Source organism: Microchirus variegatus, assembly GCF_963457635.1.
Source record: "Microchirus variegatus genome assembly, chromosome: 17".
In the NCBI taxonomy this organism is placed as follows: Eukaryota; Metazoa; Chordata; class Actinopteri; order Pleuronectiformes; family Soleidae; genus Microchirus; species Microchirus variegatus.
In genome coordinates this window covers 11,596,971-11,610,756 of record NC_139818.1, presented here as the reverse complement: position 1 = coordinate 11,610,756, position 13,786 = coordinate 11,596,971, and the positions used below count along the sequence as shown (strand labels likewise).

Genomic DNA, 13,786 nt, shown 5'->3' with positions numbered 1-13,786 from the left:
GTTTATTCTTCACTTGACCAAGTGGGAAAACAATGGGTGAAACAGCCCTTTAACCCCATGTTACAGCATGTGAATGGCAAAACTGTTGTGTAAAGCAGCTCATCAAGACAAGAAGTGTTGTACAAATACAGACCATTACCAACTCTTCTTCTTCTGATTGGAATTGGTAGTACCGAGTAACAAATATAGTTAGAGGAAATGTAGTGGAATAAAAGTAGCTAGAAATACAAATAAAGTTAAGTACAGATGCGTGCAATTTGAACTTCAGTACAGTAACAAAGTATTTGCACTGGTATGGAGACATTACTTAGTCTGTGCTCTAATATGATTACATTTCTAATTAATAATTAGCATATTTAATTTTGAGAAAGCACTGAACTGAAAATAAAAATAACGTTTTACTCCCTTTGCAGAGCAGCCACTTTGACACTATTTAGCAGCAATAATGACAGGTGTTAGTCACATTAATGAGGAATTTGCTCACTTCATATAAGTCAGCACAGTGTGACATTCAACCAGCACTCAACCTGAATCACAGGAAGTGAAATAAGGCCAACATTTGATGATTTACACCTGTGACCTGTCAAAATGGCAGCGTCGGTGTAAAGGGCCCATCTAGACGTTGTGGCCTATTGTTATTGTAATTTTAAGTCTATTCTTTGCAATTAATATTCGTGTGAAACCTCAACACGTTTTTTGGTTTGTGTTGCTTCCCTTAACGCACTTATCATTTATTATTCAAAGCAAATAAATAAATAAATAAATAAATAAATAAATAAATAAATAAAGGCAAATTGATATCCTTCACTGGACATGCCTATGGTCTGTAATACATATCTTGACCACAAGTAAACTGCTGCCATCTAGTGTTGTGTAATGGTACTGAGGGAAGTGGTGTATTTCAGAAATGCAGTCATTCTTTTTTTTTTAGGATCAGGAACATTGTGTCCATCCTTACAATCTGATGGGATGATACAAGTAAAGATTAGAAAATAAATGTATGGGGGGGGTCAGTGTCTTATAACAAGGATAATTCGCCATAGGGGTCAGTGTCTAGCCCATTCCACTAATTATAATTGTGTGCTTGAGGTCTTTACATTGTTCTATTGGTGTACGAAACAACCAGAGAGTTTCTTCCACACTTACATAACAATGTAAACGAATGTGGTGAGACACGTTTTCCAGTGTTCCCCTCGGGGACAATGAGACATCCTAGCACTCTGAGCGGAGTCAACATCGGCCTCTGACGGTGGACATTTAACTGAACCGAGCAAAGGTTATGATAGTAGGGCGGAAAGAAAACTCGGAGGTCCCACCCACTTCCAGCCTGCTCTAACTCTAACTCTAATCGGCTCTTCCTGGAACTAACGCCGTCTCCCTTGAGGTAAGTTGATGACATATGTGTCGTTTTAGCCATACACATTGGCGAAATAGTTAATTAATACATGAGACTTGCTGCTAAGCATTTAATTAATGTTCTTCTCTGGTAAGGAAAATAGCTTAGCTTAATTAAGCAGACACACCCGCCGTGGAGCAGTTTAACGGTGTCAGAACAGCAACAAACGCAGGGCTTCCTGCTGTTTAAACACTTCCTATTATGATTACTTTTATCTGTATCTATATAAAATATTGAAACCGCTTCCGCTGCATTTTAGACTAAATTTGCTGTGACATAACTGTTATTAGCTCCAAAGCTAGTTTGCGATATACGTAGGCCTGTGATGCGCGTCCAGTGTTTTTCTGTGATGCGTTCCAGTACTTATTGGAAAATCGTAAAATTCCAAGCAGGAGGCGTTAATGCAGGACATAATTTCACGATTCGGCGTGTCACCGTGTCTTGTGGTGTGTTTTAAAAAGTACACGTTGAATTAAATACGGTCAACTCTGGGTTTCTGGTTTGTGTTGCGAAACCAAGAAGCACGTGACCGCCATTATTTCAAGATCATCGTATTTGAGTCATTCTTATGGCCACACACTGAACTGCTGTTTATTACTAAAATATAAAGTTGTTATACTATTTAGTTATATTTTCAAAAGTGACCTATGCTTTTGGTCTTTCTCATTTCCCGTTCTCGTGTTTGGGTCGATGACGTGTGAGTTAAACTCCGGTATTTCCGATAACATTAAACGCCTCACTATTACTCCCAAGGGTCCAAAGGAGAAAGATGGAAATAAGCAACAGGGGATAGGCGCCCTTCAAGAAGTCACCTTTACTCCAGATCGAATCATTCAGTGGTGCATATCTTAATTAATTAGAATTAAATTAAATCAAAATTAAATCCTTTGGGTCAAAATAAGTTGTTTTTAACAGCGGAATCATCTCTGTGTATTACTGCTTCATAACCTGGCATCGAGCACCTATAATTTTATACTAAGATGCCCTCATGGTCTGGTCCTTTGTTTGTAAACAAAGCACATATGCATATTGTGGCCTGGCGTGTAACTGCAAAGATTAAAGGACACCTGAATGACAGTGGAACAGTTGTGTTATTACTGAAATAATAGGGTTTTCTGAAACAGTTTTTGTCAAATGAGGCTTGGCTGTTAATAGGGGGGCACCATATGGGCAGAGGGTGAGGGTTTGTGTTAATTTTAGTCCTGAAAATTCCAATCTAATAATAGATAATTGTTGAACTGTTTTGACTCCAGATCCTGGTGCAGGGGGATCTCCATGATATTTTTGCACATATTGGATGACATGTTTTCATATTTATGAGGTTGCTTGAACATTGTTTTGTATGTTCCTCTTCTGTTCTGGATAACTCTGGTGATGAGGCAAACTTGACAAAGGGAACTGTTAATGTGTGACTACAACAGTCATTGTCTGTTTTAATGACATACACATGGTTGGACACAAGTTGTGAATGGTTTACCATCCACAGTAAACACTAGCCCTGTAGTTCATAGGCCACTGAAAAGTAATCCTTCAGGTATTTTAAGAGTTTGTGGCCCTCAAATAACATTCATAATAAAATTCTCCAAGTCGAGTCAAGTGATGTAACATCCACAACTTCATGTCACCCTCAGGTTCTGAAGATGAGTTACCCAGGATACCCTTCTCAGTCCGGTGGATACCCACCACAGTCAGGTGGATACCCACAACAGCCAGGTGGCTACCCACAACAGCCAGGTGGCTACCCACAACAGCCAGGTGGATACCCACAACAGCCAGGTGGATACCCACAACAACCAGGTGGATACCCACAACAGCCAGGTGGATACCCACCAGCAGCAGGAGGATACCCACCAGCAGCAGGGGGCTACCCACCAGCAGCAGGAGGATACCCACCAGCAGCAGGGGGATACCCTCCACAGGCAGGCGGATTCCCACCCCAGGCAGGTGGCTACCCTGCCGCTGCTGGAGGCTTCCCTCCTCAGGCAGGAGGATACCAACAGCCTGGACAGGGCGGCTATCCTTCCATGCCTCCAGCAGGTGAAGTTACAAGATGTTAATGTGTAATCCTGGCGATTTATCAACAAATTATCCAAGAAATTGTTAAGTGTCATTTGTCATTTTGAGTGTCATTTTGTCTTGCAGGTGGAGGCTGGGGTGCAGCACCGGGTGGTTATGGCGCGGTACATAATTTCTTATCTCACTCTCCACGTCTACACCAGTCCCTCTTAAACCTATTTTGTTGTGTTTTGAAGTATGAAGTATGTGACCATGCAGTAGCACTCACAGTTGTCCCTTTGTTTGCAGCCGGGAGGAGCTCAGCAGGGTTACCCAGGAGGCCCCTCACCAAACCAACCCATGCCAAATTACCCAGGTGCCCCTGGTGCTCAACCCTCCAATCCTGGATATGGAGGTGGAGTCCCATCTAACCCTCAGGCACCTGCCATTTCTGTAAGTTGAATTTGTTTTTATTCTATGACTTCTATTTTATATTATGTTATATAAAATCACAGTCAGCTAAAAACAACATTGACGTTTTAATTTATTATGTTTGTTGTTATTGTACAGAAAGGGTACAGGGGTTCTATTAAAGACTTTCCAGGGGCTGATCCATTAAGGGATGTTGAAGTTCTTCGAAAGGCTATGAAGGGTTTTGGTAAGTATGTTTATCTGAATATGCTAAACCCTGCTAAATTATTGTTATGTTATCCTTTTATAAATTATATAAATTGATTACAAAAACTCCCTCTTGAACAGGCACTGATGAAAACGCCATTATTGAACTTGTGGGAAGTCGCACCAACAAACAGAGGGTTCCAATGGTCGCTGCCTACAAAACTACTTATGGAAAGGTGTGTTTTCTTGTATTTATTTTGTTGAACTTCATTTTGCTTAGTTGAAATGGCCCCCCTTATGACTTTTGTTATGTTTTTGTTCAAATTTTTCCCAATCAGGATTTGATGCATGACCTGAAGTCCGAGCTCACTGGAAACTTTGAGAAACTGGTTCTTGCCATGATGAAGAGCCACTCGCAATTTGATGCTTCTGAACTCAGAGAAGCCATTAAGGTTGGTCTTGTCATGTCAGGCATTTTGTCTGCAGATGCTCCAGCTGTGTTTTTTCAGGCCAAACCACACTGTGCAGTAGGAAAAAAGGAGCCAGAAGAAATACCAGACAGCTCATGACCATTTTAACTCTTAATTTAAGTTTTTTTCATGTTTTTTTTCTATGTTTCTGTTTATACAGGGAGCAGGAACTGATGAAGCATGTCTGATTGAGATTCTGTCATCACGCTCCAATGCAGAGATTCACGAAATCAACAAAATCTACAAAACTGGTAAGTTTTTGTGAATAGGGAAACACATTTGGGTTGTGAAACCACCTACTCCCTGGCTACTACATGACAAGAATAATGATACATATGAAAGTAATCTTCAAATGTATGTTCATAAGTGGTTTAGAACTCACATTTTGCCTCTGTGTTCCTCTTTCCAACACCTTGACACATAACTGGACTACAGGATGAACTGTGTAGATTTTAGTGGTCAAAAGTCACCGTTGCCTCATAAAACATGTTTTTGGCCATACCTCAAGAACCAAAACACAGATTAAATGCCAAAATTCCACCAGAACGCTGTGACATTTAAAATTCAAAAGGTCTTTGGTATCGACATATTCTGGAATAAAAACTCATCTTGCTCTTCAACAACTCAGGGACAAAAGTGTAAATTATGAACATAGTTCACATTTGGTTAGATATTGGACTAATTACACTAATCTTGGGTGGTGACCTTGAAGCGTTAGATGTTAGCGCTGCCAGAGCATGCATGTAACTTCTTCATTGTAGAATTTGCAGCAAAATTCATAATTGAAGCATTGTCTACTGTAATGGCTAAAACTTTATGTACAATTTGTGGTTCTTTCAATCAAAGTTGATTTGATTTGAGTTTGGTAAGTTATCTATATACCCCTATATAGATATACTAATTAAATAAAAATTGAATACAAATAAAAACTCTGTACACATGATAGCACAATACTATAACACATTATAATGCAATCCTATATTATAATACACTTTTATGTAGTTAGTGTGTTCATTTCTGTTATTTCTGTGACAATGACATTAGCCATTATGCCGATTTCATGTAATATAGACATTGAAGATAACTCCTACAGGTTTACAATACATCTTGATAAATAGTTTGAGCCTCTTGTCTCAGGTTTTCTCCAGATTACACACCAAAGGGAAATGTTTCATATGTAAACAGCCATATTTACATATGCTATTTGCTTTTTTTGCATTCTAAATGTACAGTTTTGGTTTAGTCCAAACCGAATACATGCATGAGTCATGAAATGAAAAGACATGGCTGTAAAGAGGCATAGCATAGAACTACAAAGTGTAGTTTTGCCATGCAAATGTTCAGTACCTACTGATAATGAGTCACACAGGCTGTTGCTTTTGTCAGGTTCCAAAACTGTATTTTCCAGCATCTGAAAACAAAAAAAACATAGTTGGATGAACAAATATTTTGCAAATGAATGCATCCATCTAAAAATACACACCCTCTTTCCAGAGTATGGGAAGACCCTGGAGGACTCCATCAGCAGTGACACCTCTGGCCACTTCCGCAGACTCCTGGTCTCTCTCTGTCAGGTGACTGCTGCACTTCGCTCGCTGGTCCGTGGGAAACACTGGATTTTAACCTGTGCCAACTTTCATGTAACTGCTGTGTGTCTTACTCCTTTATAGGGAAACCGTGATGAACGACCTACTGTTGACATCTCTTTGGCCAAACAGGATGCTCAGGTACTGGTGGTTCAGCGTTGTCACATTCTTGTTAGTAATTAGCAAACCTGACAACATCACTCACTTAATGTGTGTTTGTGTGTGCAACAGAAACTTCACGCTGCAGGAGAGAATAAGGTGGGAACTGATGAGTCTCAGTTCAACGCCATCCTGTGTGCTCGCAGCAAGCCTCACCTTCGAGCAGGTGTGTTATCTCTTCTTCCTCTCCTCATAATGAAACAGCCGTATGGCAAATGTTTGACACATTTTTTTTTAAAAACATTATGATTCTAACTATCTCGTATGTCTCTATTAGTCTTCCAGGAGTACCAGCAAATGTGTGGGAGAGAGCTTGAGAAAAGTATCTGCAGAGAAATGTCTGGCAATGTGGAGGATGGCATGGTAGCTGTGGGTACGTTCTTTCGAATTGAAATCACTTATCAAGATGTTTGTGTTGGGAAGCCTTCCAGCAAGGACTGAAAGTATCTTGCTGATATAAACAGACTGTTGTTTTTCCCAAATACACTTTCATTTAGGGGAAATGATAGATTGGAAAACTCAAAATAAGTCAGTAAAAATAGAAACATGTTAAGATCTTTAAAATACTCACATTTTGAAATTGCCTCTGTCTATTCTGAGCTCCACATCAGAGCACAGAAGGAATTACTTGATTTTTTATATGACATGAAACTCTGTTGATGGCACGCTTAATAGTATTGCATTTATTGTCCAACTGTCTTTTAGAGGGTTTGTGTCCCCTAGGAGGGACCTGTATGCAGAGTAGGTGTAGTAGTATAGTCACCAGGACTGTCTGAACTGCCCTGTGATTGGTCAAAATCTCCTTTATTCTCAAAAGAGTTAGTGCTCCCATGGCACTTTTGTCGTGAGGCTGTAAACAGAGCCCAGATGAGGTGCAGGAGTGTCTTTCTCTTTCAGATCACTTGATTTACATCATGCTGAAACTGTATTATGGAATTATTGCACAATCAATGCTTATCCTACTGTGTAAATAACTGTGTTACTTCAAACTGGACTTCATCCAAATGTTTTATTCCCTAAATCCGGAGTAAATCAGAGTTATTTTTAGTCAAATTGGTCAGAAACTGATTTAATCAATTTAAAAACAAAATTTCGTTAGCATAAGCAATAACATCCAACAAATATTAAAGTATAAATGGTTATTGGGATCAATTACATTTGAATGTACATTAGTAATATTGTTAATAATAATAGTTTATTTTAAGACATCTTTTAATGACATTCAAGGTCACAGCTTTTCAACTCTTTGGTCTGATCTTGCAGATTCATACAAGACTTATGACATTTTTTTATCTGCTCCTGTTTTCCAGTGAAATGCATCAAGAACACTCCTGCTTACTTTGCCGGGAGACTCCACAAGGCCATGCACGTAAGTCTGCTTTATTACCTCTTCTTACAAAACCACTGGTTTCCTCTGACGTTACTGTGGAGGCACAGAGGAGATGATTCCACTGCTACAGTCAGCGTCATGACATATTGTGATGCACTGACAGGGCGCAGGGACCAAGGACAGGACCCTCATCCGTGTCATGGTGTCCCGTTCTGAGACGGACATGCTGGACATCAGACAGGAGTATATGAAGAAGTATGGGAAGTCCCTCTACGCTCATATCTCAGTAAGTCCAACCCTTCTTGCTTCCACTTATGCATGATATGATTTCTATATTGCATACATGTATATAATACATATCATTTACAGGATGATACCTCTGGAGATTACCAGAAGCTGCTGTTGAAGCTGTGTGGAGGCAATGACTAAAGACAAGAAGAAAACCACTCCTGAGGACTATATATATATATACTATATGTATATGTCCACATTCAAACTACGTTAGAGGGTTATTATCGTCACCTCTGATGCATGCATTTAATGTTAGTTATCCTGTAACAGCAGCCAATCAATATTAGTTTTATATTCTCTGTAATGACATGATAGATTTGTTTTGCAAAGGTATGATTGCCAAATAGTAAATATATAGATATATATGAAGATTTTTAAAGACACGGTAGATGGCTTTATCTGTAATAGAGAAGAGTTTGAGGTCTGAATCAAAAATGATGGTCTCAGAATATTTCACTTTGAATTAAAAAGTAGTAGTTGTACACGATGATGGTGCTAACGATGTAGTCCAACTAACTGCTGCCCAGTCCAGTTTGTAATTATTGTAAAAAAGACTGAACGAATAGAGTCTCAAAATAAAATGATGCGAAGCAAGGCAAGTGACTCAGTTGTCTAAAAATATAAAATACATATAAAATACACCAACAAAGTATAATTTTTACACAGTAATATCAGATATTTCAGTGTTGCTGAGGCTAAGCATAGTAAAAAAAGAGAAGCTTTTAACAACTTTTATCACATGAAATATAGCTGAATGTCATGAAGAACAGATGATTGTTGATGTGCTTTACTAACTGTCAATTGTTAAACTAATGTTTTGGGGTTTTTTTACATAAAAAATACATACATGCACAAGGCCTTTCCTTGATCCTTAAAGCGTCAAAGTTAACTAATCAGACTTTTACTCCTGCTTGAATGTCTATGCAAATAAGCCCTCCACTTTATATTATTCATGTCAGCTTCACAAAGCTCTTCTGTTTTGCTTCTGGAATGTAAAACTGACCAGTCACTGTCCCAAGATTTACAGACAGAGTTGCCTTTTACTGAATGTGGGAAAGCCAAAGCCTACAGACAGTCCAGTCTGTGCCTTTTGTCAGGGCTGATTCAGAGAGAGTTGTTGTTTAACTGTTAAGTATCTCACATATTATCTATAATCTCACTCAAAATGTTTTAGGAATCTCCTCCTTAGATTTATTTGTATTTTGTTTACATTTTCATTCATCTGTGTCATCACTGGTTTTGCATGTTATTCTGCCAGTAGAGGTCGCTTTACCCACAGGAAGTGCCATTCTTTTTGCTCGTGTGATAGCTTTGTTTTCTGACTTGGGCTTTGGCATAGAACTAAATAACTAATTCACTAACTTTAGTTTGCAATCATCCTAACGCCATGCTAACAGACGGATGTTGTTCTAACATTTTACCTCTTGATAGTTCCATCCAGTGGAGGTGGCATTACCAACAGCCATTTATCATTTCAATAATAAAAAAAACAAAAAACATTTTTGCATTTCTGGATCATGTGTTTTGCATGGCAAGTAGCCAATGGATTTACTCTCACAGCTCACAATGAGCATTTGCATTTTCAAAGAGTCTCACTTCCATCACCTTGGCCTGTATTCCACACAAACACACTCAGCTCTATCTCCAGAGTAAATTATGTTAAAAAGTGCAAGTAATGTGGCTTACATAAGTGATGTTTGTGTGCTTTGCTGTATAATCTGCAAAGGGGCGAAAATGCTCAGATTTGCTTCGCAGCTGCTGCGATATGGCAGAAAGAGCTTTTCGGAAAGTTATAAATAGTGTCCATATTGAAGATGTGGTTTTCCTGAAGTCTTTGCTCCATTTCTACTCAGTGTCCTCAAAGAGCAGCCTCAGAGGGACTGTGATAGGGAGACTTTTTGTACCCCATTCCTCTTAGCGCTGTTTCTCAAAGGGGAAAGCTCCTAACAGCTGGAGGACAAAGAGGGATGAATATTTAATGTCGGTATTTGTGTATTTTCTCCCCAGTGGAGACGTGTTTGCAGTTATACCGCTTGAAGTATATAGGTCAAAAGCAAATCTGGCAGAGAGACCTTTCCATACCCCCACTTTTTACTTTTAGAGACAAAGCAGAACACATCCCTGATCCTGATTTCCAGACAAAAAGCTTTAATTATTAACATGTGGTGGGATGCTGCCACCTTTCTGTACTTGAACGCACACAAACACAGGGCTGTGCTGCCTTATGGGAGATCTCAGACACATGCAGACTGCAGTAATGTCAGTCCATATCTGTCCATCGGGTCTAGTGGGAAATGGGAGGTGAGAGATGATTTTGTGGCCCTTACACTTTCCATCACACACACCACAGCCTCTACTCCAAAGTGACAATTTAATAGACACAAGCTGTAACATTCAAAATTAAAGAAATCTATTTTATACAAATAATGGCATAACCAGCGACCCTCATGTGGAGGATAAAGTGGTAGAATATAAGTGAGTGAGTAATAGTATATTATACCTCTGATTCTTCAATTTCAATAAACCAGTGTTAACATTTATGGATACATTAAAATACTAAAACCCCATCACATTAAAAGCACTTTTCACAGTCACGTAATCTGAATCCAGATTCAATTCACTGAATTGCCTCGGACTAGTCAGCGCTTTACCTCAATTCACATCCCACAGTTGTCCAATAAGGAATATGCGGTTCAGTGACATTTGGTAGCCAGAGACATAATCCTGCTTTGAATTTCATGAGTGCATATGACCAAATTACAAACCCCTGGATTAGATCGACACCATAATGAGATGAAGCAGCAGATATCACTTGCTCGCCTGCAGCGATGCAACATGCGCGGTTTGAGGTTCATCCACTTGTTATTTGACAAAATAAGGAAATAAACTATACTTGTTCTACCTGTTCCTTTTACCCGTGTGTGCAGTCTGTATATGTCCGGTTAAAGAGGCTTTGAAGAAGAGCAGCACAGCGTCAGATTTCAGTCTAGAAATCAGCACAAAACAGTCAGAGTTTGACGATTTGAGGGTGTAACAGCCCACAAATCAGTGTAATGTGATATAGTCTTGAAATTTTAAACATTTCAACCAGTTAACTAGTTTAGCAGATTTTCCCTGAGGAGAAAATAAATGAGTAGAGTTGTTGCATAACCACTTACATTGTTAATGCTGTAAACTTAAGTGGGGAAATCTATAGGCACACTGTGTTCCATACTAAGCTTTAAAGCCAGGCTCCACCTAGTTCCAGATGAGAGACACACTCCTCAACACACGATAACCCTATAATATAGACTACCGTCAGCAATTATGGTAAACAAGCACAGAGTAGATTCCCATATTAACCATTTATCCAGGTCATCTATGTGCGACTACATGTGAATGTAAAGATTTCAGTGTCTGCTTTTAGATCACTTGAGGATTTCAGTGTTGTGTTTTGACTGCCTCCTCTGAGATCTGATGGATTATGTGGAGCAGAATAAAGCTCACAGGGTGGGGTAGATGTGTCAGGGGACGAGCCAGATGAGAAACAGACAGATATACTGTAGTGTCTGGAGGTATACAATCTGTTCTAAAAAGAGATCAATGCTGACATAAAAGCCAAAACAGCTTCCCGTTCTTCCATGTTTCTGTAACAATTTGTGAGAATGCATAATGCATGGACAACATCAAACAGAATTCAAATCAGCACCAACACAAAAAGGGAATGATAATCAGTGCTGCAATAAATACAGACATTAAATATCCCTTATAATATAAAGCACTAATAACGCATTTGTGTTCGACAAAAGAAGCATATCCTTTACATGTTGCACTGAATAAATATACCAATGTCAGTATTCTACAGTGAAATCCACATACATACAACTGCATTATTATATTATTATTTATAACCACTGGGTCTATAGGATGACAATTAATCTGACGTTACCAAGGTTTAAATACATTAATTGTCTCGCGTTTACCAGAGATTAAACTTAGCCTCACTGTGCTCATGTGTAATGCAATTTAAATGAATAATCTGCTGCTTTTAAACACCATAAAGTATTCTTAAAATTAATAAAATAATATTGCAAAAGTGTGCTTTCATCTTGTATGAAACCAAGTCATATTTTTATACACATCATGTCAAATTCAAACCTACATGCAATACAAGAGTGCTAACAGGCAACACTTTCTACCAAACAGTAGAATAACAACATAGTAAAAGAATGATAATCATTTGTAATTTGGAGGTAATATTATGGCAATAGCGTCCTATTTCTGATGCAATTTCCAGCTTGGCAATAATAATACAAAAATGTGGGGAAGAAAATCAGCGGATATTACCATGTTATTGCTAAAGTAATCACTACTGGCGAGAAACAATGGACTAATTTGTGACAAACATGTCCTGTGAAGGCTGTGGACATCTGTAGCTTTATTATATGATGATAGTGATGGTTATGATCCAACCTGATTTCAATATGGTTCTGATAATGATCCAACTACCAGTAGGAGTATTGACCATGTGACAGTTTCATGAAGGGCATAACTTTTCCCTTGAGCAATTTTAATTCAATTCAATTCAATTCAATTTATTTGTATAAAGCCAAATCACAACATCATCTCAAGGCACTGTACACAGACAACATCATGCAGAGCAGAGAAACAACAATTCACACAATGAGCAAGCACTAGGCATCAGCGGAGATTTAAAAAAAAAAAAAAGGGTGAAAGAAAAAAGAAAAAAATGGGGGAAATGGGGGAGATGAGGTAGCCCTAACCAACCTGACCACACAACGGCCCCCAGCCTTTCACATCACCCTAAAACATTGTCTTAAAGATCCAGTGTGTAACATTTTAGAAACCTATAATTATGTTACCATGTTATTTCCATAGTAGTGTTCAGGTAATAGCTTATGAATGAGAATGTGTTTGTGAATCAAAACTAATAATTACCTTATTATACAGTAGTTAAAATTCAACCCCTCTTATGTCTTGTTACTACCAAGCTATTCATGATTGATGTAACCCTCAGCTCCATTATAATACTATAATAATAATGTAATAATATATGTTTATGGTTTTTGTGTAAGCTTCAATAAAAAAAAAAAAAAAAGGTTTGCTGCAACATAGCAGCCTCCTTATATAAAACACTTATAAGGTGTGTTTTAAGGCTAAACTTTTATTTTGAAGTGATTGTAACAGGGTAGTACGTTCAATTTCTGCCAATAAACACCGCAGAATGTCAGACACTGCACCTTTAAGTAGTAAGTTAACTTCAATCAAAATGCCAGAGACAAGGCTGTGCACCGAAAAACTTGTTTGGAAATAGTTTTTAAAAAACAACAACAACATATTTCGTAATGAGCATAAAGCAGGGGAGCCAGGTGCGTCTGGGAACAAAGCCCCGCCCACATTTACCTTAAATGTCTATGGCACGGAAGTGTTACTGGCAGAGCTACAGCTGCTGGGACTCGGAGCGACATGGCGGAGTTTGTAGTCCTGCGGAGAAAGCTCCTCAAGAGTTTCTACACTTTTCATGATGTAGCGAGAACTTGGTTTTAGGACGTGTGTGCCTTGGACGTGTGTCGCGTTTGCAGAGAGGAGGTGAAAGTGGCAGATACGTCGAGTTTTTTCTTCTTCTTCTTCTTCTTCTTCTTTCCCGGGAGGAGTACGGAGCAGGAGCTCGGTTGAGGAAAATGTGTTGTCATCTCCGTGCAGTCAACAGCCTTGGGCAACAAATATGGCTACTTCTTGTGTATCCTTCAGTTGTGGTTGAGAACCGTCCTAACTGGGCCGAGCAGCAGTGTACTGCGGAGTCGCTGTAGTCCGAAGTGAAGTTGACGACCAGGAAGATTAAGACGCTGGATTTGTCCCGAAGCTGGTTTGGTTAAAGCTAAGGAGGGTGGTGGTGGTGGAGGAGGAGGTGGGAGGAGGGAGCGACTCGGAGAAGGCGCAG

At 39.0% G+C, this 13,786-nt stretch overlaps 1 protein-coding gene across 1 annotated transcript; it reads left to right on the top strand.

The window, feature by feature from the left end:
* The first annotated feature begins 1,297 nt into the window (after nt 1-1,297).
* Nucleotides 1,298-9,303, top strand: anxa11b (annexin A11b). Its single transcript, XM_083903928.1, has 15 exons — nt 1,298-1,384; nt 3,028-3,433; nt 3,539-3,576; nt 3,701-3,844; nt 3,962-4,049; nt 4,151-4,245; nt 4,348-4,461; nt 4,640-4,730; nt 5,974-6,053; nt 6,150-6,206; nt 6,297-6,390; nt 6,502-6,597; nt 7,535-7,593; nt 7,718-7,840; nt 7,924-9,303. Exons 2-15 carry the CDS (start codon nt 3,037-3,039, stop codon nt 7,981-7,983), a joined length of 1,536 nt encoding a protein of 511 aa, XP_083760054.1. The 5' UTR covers nt 1,298-1,384; nt 3,028-3,036; the 3' UTR covers nt 7,984-9,303.
* Nucleotides 9,304-13,786: the final 4,483 nt, after the last annotated feature.

Bases quoted from the DNA above. Each gene is read 5' to 3' on its own strand.
- anxa11b (XM_083903928.1), top strand. From the start codon at position 3,037: ATGAGTTACCCAGGATACCCTTCTCAGTCCGGTGGATACCCACCACAG. The intron at 4,246-4,347 runs GTGTGTTTTCTT...TTTCCCAATCAG, and splicing joins ACAAAACTACTTATGGAAAG to GATTTGATGCATGACCTGAA. The intron at 6,598-7,534 runs GTACGTTCTTTC...CCTGTTTTCCAG, and splicing joins GGATGGCATGGTAGCTGTGG to TGAAATGCATCAAGAACACT.